This window comes from Spea bombifrons, chromosome 3 (genome assembly GCF_027358695.1).
Source record: "Spea bombifrons isolate aSpeBom1 chromosome 3, aSpeBom1.2.pri, whole genome shotgun sequence".
NCBI classification, from domain to species: domain Eukaryota; kingdom Metazoa; phylum Chordata; class Amphibia; order Anura; family Pelobatidae; genus Spea; species Spea bombifrons.
Window position 1 is genome coordinate 9,063,359 of NC_071089.1, and position 24,216 is coordinate 9,087,574.

The 24,216-nt window shown below is 37.6% G+C and overlaps 1 protein-coding gene across 1 annotated transcript in view; it reads left to right on the top strand.

The window, feature by feature from the left end:
- The first annotated feature begins 2,627 nt into the window (after window positions 1–2,627).
- Window positions 2,628–24,216, top strand: part of LOC128483108 (spermatogenesis-associated protein 7 homolog) — a 52,177-nt gene continuing 30,588 nt past the window's right edge. Inside the window, exons 1-4 of the mRNA XM_053459160.1 lie at window positions 2,628–2,752; window positions 6,697–6,771; window positions 18,231–18,320; window positions 23,229–23,276. Of these exons, the coding sequence (XP_053315135.1) occupies window positions 2,728–2,752; window positions 6,697–6,771; window positions 18,231–18,320; window positions 23,229–23,276 (238 nt within the window). The 5' untranslated portion in view covers window positions 2,628–2,727. The remainder of the gene's footprint in view (window positions 2,753–6,696; window positions 6,772–18,230; window positions 18,321–23,228; window positions 23,277–24,216) is intronic.

Consider the following 24,216-nt stretch of genomic DNA (forward strand, 5'->3'; position numbering starts at 1 on the left):
AACAAATTATGTTTTGAGGTTTCAGGTTCATAAGAATAACCGAGTGCCTTCTTAATAGGAGCACGTTAAATGATAATGGTTAGTGAAGGTAGCATATTAGTAGATTGGCTAGGACTCGTATAAAGCATTATGGGAACATCGCATGCACCGGTCCCGCAATGGAACAGAATTTATTTAACGAGATGATTTATATAAGTCCCATTCTCCGTCTGACATGCTTTCGCTCTTCTTAATTTATGAAAAAGCTTGGATGTAACACAAAGGCATTTATCCGAATAACAATCATTGGTAACGTAACCATTTTCAAAATGTTATAGGAAAGAAAAAAAGGAATTTTGTATTTTGTATCACTTTTGGCCGCCCATAGGCAGCAGAGTACGCGGCAGATTTAAATACCCAGTGCCATGATGAGGCATTGCGCAGGATACTTTTGGTGCTACCATGCGTGAGTGTTTAGGAGTCAACTGACCATAGAGCAAGGGTGTCCAACCTGCGGCCCTCCAGCTGCTGCAGGACTACATCTCCCATACTCCTCTGCCAGCTCCTTAGCTGAAAGGGCATTATGGGAGATGTAGTCCTGCAGCAGCTGGAGGGCCACAGGTTGGACACCCCTGCCATAGAGTCTACGTCCCTTGTAGCATATCCTTAGAACGCAGAGTGGGTGGCTGAGGGTGTTGCAATGGTTCACGTCTAGGGCAGTGCCGGTGTAAGTACGTTTCTGGGATGGTGTGCTTAAAATAGCTGGGACAGTTTTTGGTCCGAGTCTGACTGTGATGCTTATGTTCGCATGCTGGTGCCGGGCATGAGCTGAGCCATGGCCAAGCTAATTCTATCAGCTGCAAGTACCCTGCCCGAGGAGGGTGGCAAGTTGATGCCAGTTCCAGCTTCATTCCAGCTCATGTGGCTCCCACCAAGCCACGGAGGCAACCATCTGCTTCAAGCAGCTTGCCCAGCCACGTACGTTTTTGCACTAATGGGGGGTAGTGAATAGAAGCAGATTTTTTTTTACCTCTTTTGTTCAGAGGAGGAATTTTTCACCCATACATGCTTAGAATTATAAGTAAGGTTACTTTATTAAATATTCCTTTGAAGCCTTCACTTTCAACACAACATTACTGTGGCCTTCTGTAAAAATAAAAAAAAACAGACAATAAATGTTCCAGAATTGAAAAGGCAAGCAAATTCATCGTTTCTCCAAGTGTGATAAAACGCAACATATGCATTTTTAAGCGATAGAACATTAAAGTACATAGATCCTGCATTTATCTATATTTTCTAGTATATGTTATATATAATAGAATGTAGCTTTAACATTTATCCTTTATTAGATATTTGCTTTTCTTGTTTTTTTTAATTTGCTGCATAAAGGATTTTAAACATGCAAATGCTGAAATTAGAAAAATGTTGGTACAAAAGATAAAAAGGGCTTTTTCACAGAAGCAAAACAATAAACGAGTGATATAGCAAAGTACGCAAAACACACTTAAAGCAGCTCTGTCCTTTTATATTTTAAAATATAAAATATAAAAATTCCGGCCTAACCGAGGCCCCTGGCTCCCCCAAACATCAGCACAGTCTTTCTAAACCCTCGCCACCCCTTGTAGTGTGCTCTGCTGTGTGTGCCTGCGTAGGGATATCACTGTCTGTATAATTATGTTAGTATGTGTGTGTGTGTTTAAGTAGATATGTTGGCATGGGTGTAAATATTTTACTGTGTGTGTAAGTCTGCTTCTGTGTGTAAGAATGTCAGTATGTTACTGTGTGTGCATGTGTACATTTGTTGTGTACGTATATTCGTGTGGATAGGTTAACACTAAGCCTGTTAGTGTGTTACTGTGTGTGTAAGTATGTTATAGTGTGTGTAACCCACCATAAGTTTTGCAGGGGGCTTTGTCATTTTTTGTTATGCCACTGGCTTTATTCAAAAGGTTTCAACATATCAAAAACAAATAACCTTTTTAATCTTGTAGGTTACTCTTTCTATTGCTTGGCTACAAAATCTTCAGCCTGTACATATCATCTCCTTGGTTCGCAAGACTATGGACTATGGCAGGGGTAGGCAAACTTCGGCTCTCCAGATGTTGTGGACTACATTTCCCTTGATGCTTTGCCAGCATTATGGCTGTAAGAGCATTATGGGAGATGTAGTCCACAGCATCAGGAGAGCCGAAGTTTGCCTACCCCTGGACTATGGGATGTAAAATATTAATATATATATATAATAGAGTGCTAAGATTAAGGGATTTTAATAATAACAATAATACATTTTTATGTTTATTGTTATATTAACAACATATTAACATCATGTATTATATCTAATAAAATAATAATAATGATTTATATATTGACATTTTATTTTACATAACATATTACTTATACTTACTGAAAATAATAATGCTAATAGTAGTAGTAGTAGCAGTAGTAGTAGCAGTAGTAATAGTAGTAGTGTTTTGACATAGTAAGTGTTGTCAGTTGAACCAGTCTATACGTATGTCGGGGAACCTGTTCTTTATTGACTTTGCTTTCATCATAAAGCTAGCTTGCATTTCTCTAGTTCCTAAGTAACAAACACCTTATGTTTGTTGTACTGTTACTGTTGATATGGGAATTATTTTGTCCTGTATCACACCCTGGCTTCTTGCTGCTCATTTTTACATAAATCTTTTTCATCAGAACCATTAACTGGAAATTAGAACGTTTTTGAAAAAAGAACGTGGGAATAGTTTTATGACAAATATGCAAGCGGCAAAATGTGAGTAAAACGAAATATACAAAAACAGAGTTCTGGCAGATCTGGGGCAATTCTTTGGAATATTGCTACATGAATTTGTATTACAGCTTTTTTCACGTGGATAAAAATAAGAAAACATTTATTGTTGTTGTTTATCTTGTTCTCCATTTGTGAACAAAAGAAACTGCATAGAAAACCACAGAGGCACCAAGTAATAACCCCCACACACACCAAGGCTGCTTTCTATATCACATTACTGGTTTCCTCCTGCTGCCATAGGGACAAATTAATTAACCCCTTGCCACCTGTAATCAATTAATTAACCCCTTGCCACCTGTATCAATTGTTTTAATTGTCCCAACAAGTCATTCGTACATATGTATAATGTATCTGTTTATTCTTTTGTATATTGAAAGCGAGTTCATAGCTACTACTTCACTAAATTCACATTGCAAACTTGGATGTTAGGTTCCAGTATCAATATTGCCCTGATTTTGTGATTTCCTCTATTGTTGGGCAGTTAGATAAAGTAAATGTCGTCTTTAAAAGATGCAGAACATGGGTTAGGTACACGGAGGAAGCCAAAGGCTGATTGCTGAAGGTAAACCTTGTGAAACACTTCAGTATCTGAAACACATAAAAGAACCCCAAAGCCTTTACCGTCTGACTTATCCATCTGTGCTAAGAGCTCCCTTTAGTACAGAACAGAGAGAATTAAATAACCCATCAAAATGTAACCACCTCGGCTGTGAGCACTTCATCACTTCATCACTTTGGGAAGCGCAGGAAGAACAAACTTTCTGTTGCTTGAAAGAGATTGTGTTGTGAAAATGTATGTTCATTGTTAATACATCCTTTAATCCTGGAAATTAATCTATGATAAAATTATCTAAACAATGGACGTTCAATGTAACGGGATTTATAGGCAACTGGCATTCACGGCGGTCTTACAAAAATAAAAAAGGTCTTGAGTGCAGGTCATGGGGCAAGAGCAAAAAAAAGGACAGTAAATAGGCAGAAGTCGGCAAGTAAGACATGTATGGGAGCGTTTAGGGCCCCTCTCCTTTCTCTCAAACCTCATGTCCACATGAATTATTCATCCTTGGACATACAATTGTTTGGGCTTGGCAAATGTATGTTAATTTTTTCATTTATAACCTAATATTTTGAACAAATCCGAAAATATGGGTCAAAACACATAGAAACAAACGTGACGGCAGATCGGCCCCATTTCGGCCATCTAGTCAGCCCATTTTACCTGCTGTAAAGACTCAGACCTTAATCAGTCATTGGTCTCGTCGTAGATTCAGGAGACATATGACTATTCCGCGCAGGGTTTAAATTCCCTCACTGTATTAACCTCTACTGCTCACTTACCTACCACCCTCTAAGTGAAAAGATAAGGTTGTTCAACCTAAATATTTCTCATTAGAAAAGGAATCATTTATTTTTGTATTCTAATTGATTCAGATTGAATGAACCACAACAACTGGCTTCAGGGAGACCTCTGAGGTCCTTGAATGCCTTTTAACGTTTGATCTTTTTTTCCCATGTGGCCCAATAAAATCAATGTAATCTAAAGACTCCATTTTCTCGTGGCAGGCCAGAACTGGCCATCTGGCACATCGGGTGAATGCCCAATGAATGGGCCTCTGGCCAACAGCGCAGCACGCGGCCACTGGCTGGATATGCCAAAACAAATGCCAAACCTAAAGTGCCAGGGCCACCTTATCATTGCCTCTCCGGCTCATCTCATGGGCTATTTACTACTATATGCTTTTTCCTTAATAAGCCCACAGAGACATCCCCTTCAATAGACACATTAGAGAAATGGGACTCCTCCACATCAAGGATGTGTCATATTTAATAATAATAATAATAATAATAATAATAATAGTATGCAATTGATCCTGGTTAAATATGAATAAATAATGTTGCTGTAATTCAATACAAAAAATCATAAAATAATAGAAAGTTTGGTTATTATAATTTCTTTTGCTTAAAGAATTTTTATCTTTATTATTGAGACAAAAATATAACCATTTTACTTGTTTTAGCTAGGGTACCAGTTACCTTTGCTCAGTTAGCTTCAGATGTCAAGGACCATCCTAAACGCTTGTTGCCCTGGCAAACAGGATCAGCTGTGTCCTAACACTAATTTACAAATCAGACTCATAGCTTTTTGTTTTAAAAATACCCCAAAGTAAGTGAATTTATTTATTCCACTTTATGATATTGTACCATTACAGATTGGATTAGTGTATTATTATTATTAATATTATTTATAAATTGGGACAAACTGGCAGGGGCGTAGAGTATTTGGCACCTGGGGTGGATCCTGTATGTGCCCCCCACACACACACACACATACTTGAAAACTGCATAGCTTCTATAGTTAGACAAACATTGACAGGGGTACAGCATAACTGTTATAAGTATATACTAAGGCAGACATTGATGGGGGTACAACATAACTGTTATCATTAGATACTGAGGCAGACATTGACAGGGGTACAGCATAACACCTATCACCATACACTGAGGCAGACATTGACGGCGGTACAGCATAACACTTATCACCATACACTGAGGCAGACATTGACAGCGGTACAGCATAACACCTATCACTATAAACTGAGGCACACATTGATGGTGGTACAGCGTAATCCCTATCACTATACATTGAGACAGACATTGACAATAATGCAGCATAACCCCTATAATCTAGTATCTACTACCCTTTTAGCAACCTAGACTTTGTTTTATATTCCATATATATATATCTCCTTCCTTTTCTTCGGTATACATATTTAGGTTTCTATAACCTTTTCCAGTATGTTTTGTTAGCAATAGTCAGACTATGTAGCATTTTATTGAACCTTCTTTAAACTGACTCTAAATTATTTATGTCTTTATGAAAGCACGGTCTCCAGAACTTGCCGCAGTATTCCGAATGTGTTCTCACCGGTGATCTATAAAGCAGCTTTAGTACATCTTTTTCCCACTACAGCTTTCTCTTTCTGTAAACCTAGCACCGCACTGCTTCTTCACTACACTGCCTGTCCCCCTTTAAATAATTTAAAGCCGCTTTCTTCTGACACAGGTGCCAACAAATTATTATTAGGTCTGTTTTGCATCTTTTTATGATTTTTGCATAACAAATGTATTCTTTTATTTTTAGCTAGCTTAAACTATAGGTCATGAACTGTAATCTTCTACTTCAGTATAATAAGATCATCGTCTGACACTTGAAATGTTACCCCTTGTTGCAAATCTTTTTTGTCATCCATAAGTATATCGTCTCTTGCAGACGATTAGTAAATAAGTTAACTAGAACAGACCCCTGATGCATTCTACTAGTAACCCTTACGTCCTTTCAAAGTACTCCATTTCATACTAGAATCTGAATAAACTATGTCTATAGCTTCATCTTCATCATACCTGGGAAGCACTGCTTCCCTGGGTCTCTAGGTTGGTTAAATAACACATACTAACACACAAATGCGCTCTAACACACCACACTATCACACAGATGCTGTTATACCATACACTTTTGCATACTTACACACACACTCTCTCCCACATTCAGGGGCACCTAACCCTAGGCTTAACCCTGTCACATACACTTAGGCTTAGAACCATACACTAACTCACACGCTAACACCGTGCACTCACACACACGCTAACACTATAAACTCATACACATACTAACGCAATATGCTCACACACACTCTAACACTATACTCTCACACAAACACCGTAGGCATGCACACACTTACTACCGAAAGAAATACAAAAATCAGAATCGAAACCCCAACGAACAAACATCATCTGTGCAAATGTTTTGTGATTACATGGTGGATCAATATATACTAATATAATCTAATGCAAAGAGAATTGCGTGTGATTTTGCTTTAATCAGTATATGTGCGGATAAAATGTAACATATTTTGTATTGTTTGTAGATAGCCAGGCTGCCATAATTCCAAAATACTCATTGATGGGGCCATTCAGAGGCCATATGAGCATCAAAAGTACCCGTAAGTATTTTTATGTTTTCTTACCTTTTTCACCTGGGTAAATGGTGTCCTAAATGCTAAATATTTGTCATGCCATTAGAATACAGGCAATTATGTTTTATTTTTGTTAAAGGCTTATTCAAGTACATTATCTGTTGCTTATAAAATAAGTTCTTTTTATCTGTACCTAAAATGTTTACTGTGGCTTTCAACAGATTTAACCTTAACCCCTTAATGACAAAGCCCGTACATGTATGGGCTCAAAATGCATTGTTTTCAATGGGTTTAGGGACCGCCCAGTGTCCTTCAGGGGTTAAAAACAAATCTCAGAATTTAACAATTACGCTACAGGAACTCTCAGCCTACTTGAGCTCAACTTGACTCAAAACCATACTCACGTAAGCCAAGTTAAGTCCCCATCAACTTTACTGGCTATAAAAAAAAACCTTTTTTTAACTTTTAGGCCACCCCAGAGTTTTAATGCCATGTAGCAGTATTGGGAATTATGTTTTTTTTTCTCTTTTGGACATATATTATTTTAACTGTAGTTGAAATATTTATTTATTTAGTTATTTACTTATTTTCCAATATTTTTTTCTTTTTTTTTTTTTTTCTTCTGAAACATTTAGATTTTATTTTTTTTTACTTTTCCCGTACAGTGTGTGTGTGTGGCTGCTGCTGCTGATTTAACATCTTCTGACAGTGTCAGATGTCTTGCCAATGGCTCATTTATTCATTTATTCTTCATTGCAAGATTTAACATCTCACCCACTTTATCTCTTGTCAATCCTTATCATTGCCCTCTCCATATCATGACCTGGTGAACAACTATTACTACGAACCGTGTTACTTGATAAATGATATAATCTTCCATTTAGATTTAAGAATGTTTTTCTTTCAGATGTTCTATGTAGCGTGTGTTGTAAATATCTTTATTGACTGCTGTATAGGATTCTGCTCCTATATTAAAGAAATAATCAAATTTACAAAAATATTTGATTGTTGGTGTACACCAAGGTCTATAAATCCCTTGTGGTCTAATCACTAGAAACATCATGAATGCATATCAGGATAGACAGAAACTTCCTAAGAGACCAATTTAACCAAAACGAAATAAGTTCTATTGACCTTCGTGTCCTGGTTTGCAAGTCGGCGAATATATTTCTTATTTTTTAAATTATGAATAATTTGTTTTCAAAAGTTTACATTGACCGATAGAATAATTATGGATTTTTTTTGTGTGTTTTAGAGTTCTTTTATACAAAATTCTATCTGTCCATCTCCCTGTTTTCCTATCTATCATTCAGTTCACATTCTTCACACTTGAAAATAATGAAAGGCCTTGTATACAACGGGGCAAACTAGATGAGCCAAATGGTTCTTTTCTGACAAAAAAAATATATTTCTGTAAAGAATGACATTAAATTAAAAGTTTTTATTAAGCAGAGGGAGTCAAATGCAATAGGGGGTACCAACCCATAAAAGAAAAATTATTATTTTTTTTCAAATATATCTATTTTTTAATCTTTTTGTTACAAGTTTAATACACAATAGGTTTCTGGATTATTTAAATGTTTGGGAGAAAAAATCAGAAGTAAAAAACACTTTTTTTAAATACATTTTTTAGAAACCATCAGGCATTTTCTAGAATGTTATTCTTGGTGTGAAATGACCTATGTATATTTATGTCAATTTCTTTCATTATTGTGAATAATAGGGTTCATAAAGCAACACAATGCTTTAGAATTATGGCACATAGTGAAAGGGTGCAAAATGGCAGAGCAATGGGAACAGTGGCATAAATAGGCCCTGCATCAGGCCTGGGGCAGCCATTCCTCACACCCTTTCACCTTTTTTTTTTCTTTTTTGCTTGTTTCGTGACCATTTTATACCTCTGCCCTGCCTACAAATGTGACAACAGTGTTCCCCTTACGAAAAAATTATTGCAGTTTTTCTGAAGTAATACTGCAGTTTTTTGGACATGAAAAAACTGCAATACTGCACTTTTACTGCAGTATTACTGCACATTTACTGCACTTTTTTTTTATATATTGCAAACCTACAGTTGTTCTTCAATATACTGCAGCTTTATTGCATTTGTGCTTCCGTACAAAAAAACTGCAGTACAACTGCAGTACAGTGAAGTACAAATGCAGTAAAACTGCAGTAAATGTGCAGTAATACTGCAGTAAAGGTGCAGTATTGCAGTTTTTTCATGTCCAAAAAACTGCAGTATCACTTCAGAAAAACTGCAATAATTTTTTTGTAAGGGATATCTTCTTACCTAAGAATGCCTACAAAAAAATCTGCCCCTGATACTCGGCACTCATCAGTGTCTTACTACCGTACTGGATATTTTTCCACTAAGCAAGTGCTCGACATATACTCCAAGTAGGTTTTTTGCACCATAAAAGTCTTAAGCTCCCCATAATCGATGGATATTGGGGAAAATAATGGTTCTAGTGAAACAACCAAAAGGATGTAGACCTCGGGGATCAAGTCAGGTGATTCCTTGGTGAAGAAATAACCCAGGTCAAAGTATCGTAGGAAAAAACAATAAACAGGCCTGGAGGTCAGGGCAGGAGGAGTTCAATCAGAGTCCGTTCAGGAATCCAGTAGACAATAAAGTAAATCTCACCCTAGAGCAGAAGATCCGCCTTTAAGAATGGGTAACAGAATACGCAAGAAGCATACAACATTTGTTTGAGATTGGACGTTAACTGTGGCCATGCACGATCTATTCATCATTGTTGGTCATGAAGGACATGAGAAAAAACTTGTCACAAAGTAGGCAAGCAACTGTCCTCGAAAATCGTCTTGCTTGTAATTCAATCTACATTAATGCAAATTAACTAATTTCTGATTAACTTCAAGCATATGATATCACACCTCTTACATACTATACTTGATACATTGTTTTAGTTTTTAAATGCAGGTCATGAGAATAAATGCGTATTGGAGCCTAATATGCAACTGTTTTAAAACAACGCGCCTTTTATGCAAGACTGTTAAAAGTTCAAACACAGAAAAATTTAATTTGACGGCAGATAAGAGCCGTTCAGCCCTTCTTTTCTGTCCATTTTCCTGCTGGAAAAACACTGCTCCCTTGAGCTTTGTGAAATTATTCACTATGGTACGAATGTTTTCAACCATGCACAGTACGATGTCAGGCACCGTCTCGCTTCTCCATGCATTCTGGGTATATATTAGCAGAGAATGAAAAAGAAGTGTAACGTTACACCCCTGTTCTATTTGTGAAAAGAATAATGGGCTTTAAAACTCCCCCTCATTAGTAATTTTTACTTCACTAAGCAAATACAATTGCAAATATTGAAAAGAAGTGTCTTTGTGCCAAGAGAAACACAATTAATAATGAATTATGGACGGCGTTCTGCAGACTGTGAAAGTAATGTGTGCAGTGGACTTCACACCTTTGTAAGAAACGTTTGATAGCAGGTGTGTAACTTTAATATGTTCATAATAACTCAGCGACAGGGCAGATCTATGATCACATGTTGGCTGGCCCATGGTTGCAATTTGTGCTCCTGATTCTTGTACTATTATCCTTATTGTATGCCCTCATTATATTCTGTCTTGACTACTGTAACTCTGTCTTAGCGGGTCTCTCTCATACCGGTATCATCCCCTTACAATCCACCATAACTGCTGTTGCCAGACTTATCATACTTACCCGACGCTCTGCTAGCTTCTCCCGTCGGTCAGTCTCTTCACCGGCTGCCTGGACACTTCTGGATTCTTTTAAAATCCTATTACTTTCAAAGGTCTTCATAGCGTTTGCCCTACCTGCATCTGAACACTTATCTCCAAATACACTCCTCCGCTCATCTGATGATCTTTATCTGTCCTCTTCTCTCATGCTAGTATATAAGATTTCTCTAAGGTTGCCCCCATCCTCTGGAATGCCCTTCCCTGGTTTCACAGACTCTCCCATTGTCTAGATGGGAGATTTAAAAAAAAAATCGCTCAAGGCCCACTTCGTCAAGGAAGCCTATCAGCCCCTTCAATCACCTACATCTGCCTCAATTTACCTAACCTCACTCCTGCTCTCAATCTGTACCTATGTCCATTAAGTATTATGTGTATCATTAGCATTTTTAATCATGTTAGCATGAGTGTGTGTGTGTCGGTATATGATGTTATCGTGAGTTTGTGTTTCAGCATATAGTTTTGGAGTGTCAAGGGGTGTGCCTAGGGTTAGTGGCGCCTGGGAGATGGAGAAGAGGAGCAGGAGAAAGAATGTGTGTGTATGTAAGGGCACAGTCATAGAGTCAGTAGGTGTTTGAGTGTGTCAGTATGAATGTGTGTTAGTTATCGGGGGCCCTGAAGAAATACTGCGCCAAGGCGCCACTAACTCTACACTTGCCGCTGTTCTTATAAGGTGTGCTTGTGGGAGGATCTTAAAGTGAAGTGATGGGTGGAGTAATGGATGGAACAATGGGATGCACATAGGGTGGGCTGATGGGAGGGGCATGGGGGCCCAGGCATTAAACCCAAACTGGGACCCAAGATTCCTCATGGCGGCCTTGGCCCATTGGGCTGATGTAATAAAATTGTGCACGGATGCTTGCTTTATACACATGGCTGCTAGACTTTTACATCCAGTAAAGGTGGGTGAATGAAGCAGCGTAGCGTCAGTGGATGCACCTCAACAATTTTAGACCACTTAACTTAAAGTACCAGGGCTGAATTTTTGGTTCAATAGAGTCCTGACCTTGTGCATTGTCCTTTTGTGCCCATGATACCTACTTTTTGCCATTTCAGCTTTGGGGTTGTCATCTCCAGGAATGCCCAGGTGCTCCATTAACAGTGACAGCTTTCAGCCGGACTCTAGAAAGAATGGTTGAAAGAAAACAACCAGAAAAACAGATGAGAGTTAACAAATTACCATTTATAACATTTCATATGTCACGGAATTGCCATGGTAACAGAAGTTTGCTTTTTATTGTCCGAACATATTATCTAGATGTTCCTGGTGAGAAAGTTCTTTAATGTTGATTCTCCAGGTAGTGCTGGATTCCTTTGGCATACATGAAGTTTGCATTATTAGTTCAGGCGTACATAGGCTGAACTGAAAAAACATTAGTTCTTTTTCCGAACTTCCTCTGGATACTGTCTGGCAAAACAACATTGTTGACTCTATTTTCTGGTCTATGCTCAGAAAACATTCTCATTATTTAATGACCTCTGGATTGTGTCATGCAAAAGCTATCTTAATGATACCAAGCTAGGTCATCTAAAGGGGATCTGTCACCTTTTAGCGTAATAAACTAGCGTTTCCCTGAATATGCCAGCTCCATGGTAATGTGTGAGAGGGTGCTGAATGATTTCAAATGTATCATGTTAGTTTGCGGGCATTCTCACTTTGAGTGAAATCCTTTTAAAGTTCTCCATATGAACTGTATTTTTGTTTCATACAATGTATACATATGGATGCCCAATGAGCCGTTTAAAACCTGGCAACCCTGAAGTCTACAGAACCTCTGTGGGTCTTGATGAGCGATGAGTGCAGTATGTAGAATTTATATGTTGAATTATTCTAATGCTGGTAGCATCTAGTCAGCATAACTTGGCCTGCCACTAAGCACCATCCATGGAGAAGATGTTACTCTTGTTGACATTTATTAAGGGTTTGGCTCGGGTAACAGACATTCAGGGTGATGCACATGATATATTCCAGAAAACAACACTTGTTGAGGGAGATAGATCAGCGATTGGGATGGGATGTTTAGCTGTATTGTCGGTGGTATTTCATCTGTTCCTCACAACTCTTTGAGAGCCCTAGTATCGATGGGGCACTGGTCTTGAATCACTAACTCTAAGCCATAGAATATGACATTAAACGTGTATACAACAATGTTCATTCTGTCTGTCACCTTCTGCTACATGTACTGTTTTTCTACAATCAAAGAAAATAACCACAGGAAAGAACCCTGTACTGTGGAACCTATTGGGAAAAATAAACAAGTTTGTCTGTCTTTGGTTTTAACCCAATGTGTCGGCCAATGTCTGGTTCGAGAATGAATTAATAGTTTGTAGAACTAAAGCTCACATTTGGCTACCTATCTATACAGTAGCTTCTTATAAATATTTCCTTTGAAGGATCTAAGCCACCAGGCACATCTACTGAAAATACACACTGTGGACCCTCTGTTAGAGGGGGCCATATAGTCTAGTGCACATAATTGTTGGTAACACTGGATTTACAGACTCCCTCAAAGCCTTAAAGCCGCCTCTCTCATATAATTACAATTGTAAGATTTTCTTATGAACCGATTCAACACTGGACCAGAACATCTTGGCACATCAAGTATAGCCAACAAATATATGGAAATAACCGGCCATAAGCCAAACTTACGTTATCAGGTGGCTGCTGATCTTAAAGCGCCAGGGGCTGTCATCGCCAGTCCGGCCTTGAATTAAATACATTTCATTGGATAGGACACACAACCTTTCAACTCTACATCTGGAGCATTACTGTATAATTTATCTGCATTGTATATTCTCAGTGTGGAAGAATCTCTTTTCAAATGTTTTTTTTTGTCAATTTACTACCAGTACCAGTTGACAGAGAGGTCTCCGAATCCATCACTTGACAAACGCTGGATCTTGCATCCAGCCTACATTGTTGTTTCCCATCAGGGCTATTTGTCCGCGCCCTCAACAGATTATGTCTTCTTCATCTTTTCCTTCCTGTGTCTCAGCCAAGAACAAATACGAAAAAAGATCAAGAGTAAAGCCCTACTGAGTTAACATTGCAAGCCTTGAGATGAAAACCTTGGAAACCAGCTACTGCTTTCGTACTTTATGGCACAGGCTTCTAAAGGCGCCAGAAATCTTGATAACTTTCTCAGCAAGATGGGTACACAGTTGAGTGCTCCAACTTGACTACCGGCTTCCAGCGTGGAATATCTGCCTTGAAGTACAGTCTGTGATCTTAATTACCTTGGCAGCCTTCTTTAACAATACAGCAAAGGGCCAAAAAAATCCCTAAATTAAAATTGCCATTTTTTTTATTTTTTTTTGGCTGTTTTTTTTTGGCGTTTTTTTTTGCCATTTTTTCCAATGTTGAGGAATATTCTTTCCTGTCTCACGTGTTTTATGTAGATGTGTTCTGGTCCACTGAGCAATGGATCGATCTTGTCTACTTCTTGGAGTTTTCCCAGTTTCTCATTTGGCCCTTTATTGTTTGTAATCAGTAGGGTTTTTCTTTCTCTTTGACACTCGCATGCTGTGTAACTGTATGTAAATGAATGTTACGGGTAAAGAATATAGAAAAGCAAGGGTGCGCTTCACAAGGTCTACACGTTAGAATCTCGCAGAATGTCATATGTTCCCTGGGTGGAAGCCTTAATCAAATCCACCCAAGGGCATAATATTTATTCTGCTTGCACCTGTCATATATAATTGCACTGATATATTTTTTTAAAATGCAAAGAATTCTACAGCTAATGATTCTATTCACAATAGCAAATTTTAAGGTTCCTGCAGCACGCACATTTATAAAAGTTCCAAATGTGCGTTGAAAGTTCCAATTATTTGTACTAATACCGGAGTGAAAAGTCTTCACCCCCGTGGAGCGATCACATATATATATATATATATATATATACGTTCAGAAGTTATTATGATTAAACATCTTTGTTGGCTGTGCTTGGAACATTTCCTTGAAGAGACCTTAATGAACCCGATTTTGATTTTCACAAATGGTTATTAATGCAGAAATTTGTTTTGATAGCAACAGGCAAGATAAGGAGCTGTGTCAAGCGAGGTGAACCGGCCAGGTAGGCTTTGTCACCAACTCACTGGACTTTGCTTATCGTCTTTCCGGCATCAGCGTTTATTCATTTCCTACTTGGCTCCTATTGCGTTAAGAAATATTCTGCAGTCCATGATACTTTTTTTTTAAAAAATCCGATAAAAATTTTCAACACTTAAAATTGTCCGTAAATGAATAACAATAGATTAATCATATTGCTTTCATAGGACTGTTCCGAGAAATGTATTGAGTTTCCAGTCCTAGCCCAATGGAGACTAGATAGTAGTGCAAATAAAGTTTCTTCCCACATTCGAATGCGCAGCTTTACAATGTTTCAGAAGTCGAATACTTAGATTAAAACTTAGATTATAACTTAACTATGGCTAACATTTAAGAGAAGGTGCAACATGGCGGCTATCCTCTATGTTGAGGGGAGGATTCCACTGGTTGCTATGGTGATGAAAACCAAAAGTCACAAAACAAAGTGACAAAGAGGGCAACAAATAGGGAAAAGGAGGAAATGAAGAACATACAAGTATAAAGCGAAGGAGAGGAGACAAACGAGATTTAGAAAAGAGAAGAGAAAAGGCAAAGGGGTGGAGAAAAAAAGTAGAAAGAGGGGTTTCTAGAATGTTCAGGGGTTGAAATACTAACCAATTATGTGGGTCAGAAATAATTACGTAAATTTGTGGAGGTGGCTCTGATTATTACTGTACATTTCCGTGTTTCTATAACTTCTAATGCCATCTAATAAATGCCAATGAGCCGTTCACTTACTTACATTTGTTATCTTCCCACAGAGATATTGCATACTGCTCTGGTTTTTAAATTCATATAATTTAGTGTCATTAGCAGGGATAGGAATGGAGACGGTACCATCTTTTTCAGTATTTATTCAGAAGAAGCTTATTATTGTGTTGTTTTGTTGTCATAGCCTAATATTCCCTATCAGTAATTTAATATTATACTGCTTCACCAAACGCATCATAATTAATACATACTGTTCCCCGTTGTTTGGATCTGTAACCTTTTTCTGACCTGGCTGTTGAGAACAGCAGAAATTTGCAAAAGTAAAATAAATAGATAAAAGTTAACTGCTGCGATATTTAACTTTGCATGTGGTGCTTCTGAGTATGCGCATTGGTGTTTCACGTTCATTTAATTAATGGCAGAATTAATGGCAGAATTAAAGGCAGAATATCAATGACAATTATACAGACCGTAGCGAAATATAGGTTCCATATGGGTAAAAAAAATAAATTATATATATATATATATATATATATATATATACGGATTCGTACGAAGCCACAAAAACTAGAACACGCCCCCCACGAAGCGGATAAAAACAAAGCAAAAATCTCAGAATTTTCATCCAAAATGTGTGGGCCCTTTCACTCACTCTCGCTTACTCTCTCATACTCTCATTCTGGCTCACTCTCTCCCACGCTCTCTAAATAGTATAAGATGATTCTATTTTACCTTCCACCAAGGATCTTCTTTTTTTAATTTAACTTTTTTTTTAACCATTTACAGCAAAAGCTGTCTTAGGGTGGCCAGATGTCTATGGCTGTCATAAAGAATAATGGGGACCTGTGCTAGCCTCCCCTAGTGCTCCATATTCCCCTCCTTTGCTGGCCACCCAACCATAACGATCACAGGTCAATGTTCTATAATATTCTAGCGCGGTGAAATATTAGATGTTGGATAGACATATCCAAGAAGATCTCTGGGTAGGCTACCCTGGGAAAGTAGGTGAGTAGAATGTGAAGAAGTACTTTTGGGTTGGTCTGTAATGGAGGCTGTATAGACCTCCATCAGCCTTAGCGTGACCATACTGGCTGTTCTGGAGGCCCAAGGGACAGCTGCCCTGGGCCCCAAATGGAAATCATTTGATCACTTTTCTTCCATGTTAAGTATGGTTCTGCGGATGTTTAACCCCTTAATGACAAAGCCTGTACATGTACGGGCTCAAAATGCATTGTTTTCAATGGGTTTAGGGACTGCCCATTGTCCTTAAGGGGTTAAAAGGGCAGTGCACTGATTGAGACGTATGTTCCTGGTAATTATTCCCCACAAAATTTCCCTTAGCCCTCTTAAGTTAAACTGTTGATTATATTTAAAATGTAACCTCATATTGTGTTTTAAATGAAATGTGATTATAAAAATACATAAAACATATCTACATAATATATGTGAATACAGCTGAGAAAAATGCATGCACTACTGACTGTAATGAGCTTCAGCTGTGGCAATGATCTGTGCTAAGATCAATTAGATGTTTTCCTTTAAAGTTATCGGTGATTTAGATGTGGAATCGGTGCATACTGGAGCTGTGATTATGAGATATGCTCACTAAATCTGTAGCATCATTGTTTTTTTCGGATGTGTGTCAGAGTTATGGATTGCTTAGTTGTGAGTTTGATTTTAGCACGCAGTCTTCATTTTAAAGGGTCATCGAGCTTTCAATGAGCTTGTATTCCTTTATAGACTTTGTTGGTTCCCCACATGGGCGGTATAAGTTGTTAGCAGTTACAATGTATTACACATACAGACAGCAATTGTATATCATCAGGAGCGCAAGCACGTCCAAGCAAGCTAGAATGTTGCATGTAAATCAATAAATAATTATATGTAACACATATTCCATTAACCTCGTGAGTGTCTCAAGGAGATGTGAATACATATGTTGCAGTGTGTTCCTTTACATAGTTACATACTGTAGTTACATAGTAAATAAGGTTAAAAAAAAGACCATCAAGTTCAACCCCAAGGGGAAATTCCTTCTTGACTTTGAAAGGCAATCGGATTTCCCATTGGATCAAGAAACCCTAAAATATGAATGTTATTCTATTTATTTCTAGCCCTGTATGCCATGCCTTTCTAAAAAAAATATATTTAAACCCATTTTGAAGGCATCCATTGTAATTGGCAGTGAATTCCGTACCTTTATTGCCCTCACTGTAAAGAATCCCTTCCTTTGTTGTGTATGAAATCTCTGCTCTCCCAGTCTCAGAGGACGGCCTCTTGTTCTTTGAACAGGTCAATGAAGAGCTCTTTATATATTTATACAATTTTATAATATCCCCTCCAAGATGCTGTTTCTGTAGTGTATGAAAATGTAAATTTTTTTTGTCTCTCTTCATAACTAATATCTTCAAATTCTCTTTTTAATTTTGTAATTAATTTAGTTAATTTTATACATTCATACTTACTATGAAGAAAATATATATTTTATCTTCCAAGGAAACTGTAAGGATTAGTAATTACTACTTTAGTCATTATTTATTGTATCGATGCTTCTCTGGACCTCAGTTTTCTTGGGTTTGCAGTAAAATTCCAATGGGGTCTTCACTTGGGGAACTTTGCGTGAAATATATGAAATATCCTGGCTGTGGTTTTGGTGGTGATATAAATCAATATAAAATATTAAATTAAAAAAATAAAAATGTGATAGGCTTCAGAGCTGCATTCTATTGTGAATTTGTCTTGGAAGCAATAGTTTATTGACAACTCGATAGATCTGAGTAGAGTGACCTAAACATTCTATTGATTTCTAGATAACTATTATGGTTCATAAACTTTAATATTACATCACAATTACTTATTAGGTTCTCCATTGATAAATCTGTCCCATTTTAAGCCACAACATATAAATTCCTGTTGCGTTAACCAGATGTCTTTATATTTTTAATGCTTGCAGCTTTTTCACATGGATCAAGTAAACTCTCAACCCAATACATGATTCAAGATCATATAGCAACGCATTACAGAAGACTGCTGTCTGCGAAAGGTAATTGTGGACATTAATAGGGAGCATTTGAGGCTAAATTCAGGTTTACGCGTATTGGCAGATTTTAAAAAAAAAATATTTATATTTATAAAGTTCCTCTATTTTTTTGTGCAATATCTCGTTGCATTAAAAGTTAGGGTATTCAAGGTATTAATGGGCGATATATCTATGCTTATCTTTCGAACAACACATCCTCTCGCTATAATTAAATTATCCAAACCCAAGCAGTCCCTCTCTTTTTATTTCATTCATCAGCATTCCTTCTAATAGATTGCAAGCTCACAATCCCCGTGCATATGAGCATTAAGTGCTCCCTTTGTTTTGAATGGAAGTGCTTTCCTGCCACCGATTGGCTGCTTCCATCGTGGAAGTGGGGAGCTGTAGCTTCTCCCTGAAATAAGTGCCTTATGTTTTATTTTTATTTATTTATTTATTTAATTTTTTTTTATTATTATTATTTTTTTTATTTTTTATTATTATTTTTTTATTTTTTATTATTATTTTTTTTATTTTATTTTTTATTTTTATTTTTTTCATAGGAAACTATATTAAATTATATATATATATATATATATATATATATATATATATATATATATTTATTTATTTATTTTGGGGGGTAAGGCTATGCTTTAAATGAACACCATATAGCACTTTCTGCAATTTTCCCTCTAAAATTGTATTTACCTAAAAATGACATTGATCTTCTGGCATAATGTAAACATAGTTTCCGTTTATATGTTTTCCATGGTGAAATGAAATGGTATGCAGCACAAGGAAGTGTTTTGGTGGCATCCAGCTGGGAGTAAAATGGTTAACATATGCGACGGTTGGAAAACATAGCTCATTTATGACAAACAAACATGTTGATTAAGTATTAAGGGAAAAGCTGCAGATATTGTCACTTCACCCGAAACCGTACATTTATCCTTTTTTCATAGGCATCAGTTGTTTTTGATGCAATGTATTTCTCACTCGTATGAGGAGATACAGTGTGAAGCTGCAGCGTTGTAGTTCTCTTTGTTATCTATTGATAACTATGATCAATAGAGGTAGGTGTTTATCTAATGGAAAATCAAAGCGCTTTGAGAAGGAGCCTCTGATGCAGCCCACCTCTGACCAGCGATTTTGTTTCTCTTGTTTCTCTGCTGTCATAGATCTATTAATCTTAATTAGTAAAGAAGAACAATAGAAGGAATCCGCCAATCTCTTTTTAAGTCATCGAATGGACTATATGGTGATCGTAACCTGATCATAACAAAAACTGACCTGTTCTCGAAGCTTACTCCAAAATATGTAGTTTTTTTGGTAATCAATGTTTTTCAGACATTTGTACAGTGGCCAATCAAAACAAAGAAGGTGTCCCGATATCAATGTTGCAGGGCATCACGTATTTTGGCCCCAGACCTGTACATATGTACCTCCTGATGAAGCCTTCATCTGAACCACATGTTGAGCACGGTGTTGGTTAGGAAGTTTCAGCTATGAGCAATTCGGCAATGCTCTACAATAATAGATATTGTTGGTTCTCATAGTTTAGCGCAGAAAATGTTAACATTTTTACTATCTGAAGGTGAAAATGAATTGCTATTTTTTATCTTTTTAGTTCTACTTTGTTCGTTTGTTTTTAAGAAGATGATATGTTACGTTAAGATTATGTTTCTACCTACATTTAGATTATTTAATATTCAACCCCAATTAATCTGCAATTTCTACTTTGTCACATAACATTCTTGGTATTTCTTTCCCCTTTTGTCGCACCTGAATCCCTAAATAAAAAAACGTCCCTCTTTGGCCATTCGGAGTGTTGAGAGCTTTCCGACTGCTTTGGATTGCAAGATCTCACTAGCTGGGATCTCATTCCATTAGATGTTTGCAGTATCTTTATTCCTTTATAACTTAATTGCTTAGTACAGCAATACGTAACTTTTTGGTGCTTTATAAATAACTAATGATCTTATTTAACTCAGGTACACAAAAAACACATATATTTCCCCAGTTATTATGAAGCTACCATTAGACGGCACAAAGATGTTTTCGGGTCTTTCTCATTTCATAATTTAATAATAAGTTGAGTTAAAGGTTGATTTGACTGGTGTGACTTAATTGACATGAAAACAACTCGCAAAGCTACCTACAAATGAATATATATGAGGGGCTTGAGAGGTACTGCGAGTGCTTACGACTTTGAACTTGAGTGGCCATCCAGTTTATGGAACAAATGCTTCACCTTCTTCCCCCACCCTATGTGTTGTGGGGTTGAGAGACTAATGCATTACCCCGCATAGGACGTTCCACGCCAGCTGATGAGACTTCAGCCTCACCCTTATCCCACCATGCCCTGCACAGCTGTCAATCATCTCGAAGACATGTTTGAGACTTGAAGAGATGGTCCTCTCTATGCAGTGTAGCCGTCATGGATCACTAATGTCTAATGCACAATGAGTTCTAAATTATTATAAAATAATCATGAACTTGAAAGTGAATACCAGATTAGCTTTTTCTTATCTTAATAATGATGTATTCCAGTTTTCCCAGATAGCGGGTCCCAAGTGGTTTCTATAATTCCTGCGTTTCACCAATCTTTCTATCTAATAACCTTTGTATGATCTACACGTTTTGTCAGCCATACGGAACCTGGGCTATCTCTGTTAGATATGGCATTTGATCGCTGAGATACCCTCTACAGCATCAGATGAGTCCCATTGCTCATCTATTTTACAGTTTCATCCTTTTCACGATGGAACATTAGTGGCTATTAAAGACAAATGTGTTCATCATTAAGATCAGGGTCATTTATGGGGTTTACATAAGGGAAACCAATGGGAGTTCTACTGAAGTATGTGAAGCGATCTATGTATGTCTGTAAAATATATTCTCTATGTGACTCGCTGATTATACGAGTCCTGTGATGTATTATTTAGTAGACCAGGCAGTCACGCTCGTGGATTGGGAGCCTCAGGCATTCTAGAACCATTGGACCCGGTAGGAGGCATTGCAGGCAATGCGAAAACCCCACGGACCTCATTATCCCCCAGCTTCAACAATTTCTTTGCTTTACAACCCAAAGTTTATCCATCTTGCCAATGGAAGAAGCTGCGTGTTGGACCTGCACACACAGTGCACTAGCAAGTCATTGACACAAAGGGATTTCTGCTTTTCTATTGTTGTGCCTTTTTTTTATTAACCCATAGACAGTCACAGCACAATTCAGCCTGTAATTAAAAAGTAGACAGTATCGTGTCCAGGAATCACATTTTGTGGGACAGGAAGGGGCTACAAGCAGAGCGAGCAGTGCCTCAAAAATACTCATCTACAGGGGCAGCGTGTAACACACACACTCAACACTAACACACACATCCAGACATTAACACAACTAAACATTCAACACTAACACAACCAGAAACACTTAAACACACACACAGACGGACACACACACTCAAACATGTACACTATCATACACAAACACTCATACTAACACACACATCCAAACCAGACATTTACACTACCACAACCAGCACACACATCCAGGCAGACAAACACACACCCAGATATACACACACCCAGACATACATTAACATACCCAGACATACACACACCCAGACATACATTAACATACCCAGACGTATACATAACACACACTAAGAAATATACACTTACTCCATCACACCTCACTCCTCTGGTCACACATCACACCTCACTCATTACACCTCACTCATCACACCTCAGCGCAAACTTACCCAGCCTGGAGCTCTCCTTTATGGCTGCTTGCATACTGCATGTGCGGCCATCATTTTACAGCAGAGTCACATGACATCACCATTTTTACTCTGCAAACTGGGAGATATAAAATCTTTCCATATGGAAATGATATTATCTGATAAGCGGAGCATTTCTTGAACATTATTCACAGGTGGCTCCGTGACTGACAGTAGAATCTAAGTTCCGTGTATTTATAATTTTATATTCATAGAACTGGAATATATCTGACTTGATTAATATTATCTACATCTGGCTGATCATTAGCTTTCAGAAATGTGAAAATAAAGTCCGTGATGAACCAACCTACACATTAGCCTGGTGTGTTAAGGCCAAGGGTTACAAGGGAGTCAGCATTTCTCCGGATCCATGTCACTTAAGCATCATTGGGAGTTAATATGTATTAATTATGTAGTCAGGGTTAGACTGGCAATGATGGAGCGGCCCTGGCACTTTAAGGCCAGCAGCCGCTTGATGATATAAGTGCGTCGGACGGCTGGATATATGAAGCCACATATTGCGTCTGGCATGGATCTATACATGTATTATTATTATATAATAATGTCAGGAAAGGTAACTGTCGGCTAGTTCAGGCTCCTATGTGTGGATATTATGGGCAGACAACTAATCTCAAAGAACTCCTTAGTTTTATAATACCCCCTCAATATTTCATGTGTCCAAATGGGAACACCTATTATCATGACTGCCAGGAGCACACACACACACACCTGATACACCTAACAAGGGATTGAACCCCAAGATAAGACAACAGTGACTTTGATGATCCCAACCGTGTGGAGGCTCAGGTCTACTAAACGGGTAGACAGATGAAGTCGAGGTGAGTACACAGAGCTTGTAGTCAGGATAGTCAGGTATGGCACACAGATCACGTCGGCAAGGCACAAAATCTCAAGGCTGGGGGTAGTCAGACAAGCCAGGCGTCAAAACAGATCTTTTTTTAAATTATCAAATGATTAAAAAAAACAGATTGTGAGCCTGTTATCCAAAAACACATCCATTCGTCCTTTTAAAATATCCATTTTAAAAACACATTTCTTATGATAAAACATTTACTGATTACAAGAATGCATATTTGCCATGAATATTAAATATTTAAGTGATATAATCCGATTTTATTTGTTTTTCCAGCCGCTGTTGACACATCAGCACCCAAGACTTTGTTCAGTAGCATTAAATGTAAGTACACTGAGAAAACCATGTCCTTTAAATTATACACAGTACATTTATACTCTCTTCGTGTATCATTTCCAAATATACTACTTTATTCATTTTCATTATATCTATTTTAACTTTTATTTCAATTGGTGTGCAATATTTTCTAGGTTCTAGGCATTTTGTTATCAAAAATGGTTATCAATACTATTTTTTATTTATGCTACATCTTATTCTAGTAGTGACATTTGTACGATATCCTAGTTGTAAGAGTGAGTCTCATGTGGAACATGCCTTTTATTTAAACACAAATGGTATCTTTGCCTAAAGCTATCCTCAACATTACACAAAGCCATGGACCGAATGAGGTTTCAGGTTTTACCGCAGGTATCAAAATGAGCAGAAAAGCGTCGATGAGCGTTTTTTTCTCTACTGTCAAATTCTATGTTCCGGTTCCTACATCTTGCAACGTTCTTGACCTAATATCCTCAGGGGTCAAAGACATAAGAAATAAGAAGTGGTAGATTAGACATTGCTACAGCAACCACATGCACAAGCACCTAAATTATAGGCTACATAATAACCATAGAATGGGGTAGATTACGGATAGCGTCTTAAAATGCTTAGGCTCAATTGCAATGCTGGCTTAATACTTGAGGCTAGGGGTAACCAAGAAATACCATTACATAAGTTATGGGGGGTAAAGATGATGGAAGACCCTTCCACTTAAATTTAAGGGGTAGTAGAAGTATTATTAAACACTCATCTACAGACACCAGACAAGCCAGAAAGCTTGTTTTTCCCTCAGAAATCTCATGGTGCTGCCAAAACCACAAGGGATTCTGGGTAGGCGCATGCAAATAATACTTTCAAGGGATCCATGTATAAAGTGGCTATAGAGGCAAAGATGAAAGTTGTTGACCTTATTTGCATGTGCCTACCCAGAATCCCTTGTGGTTTTGGC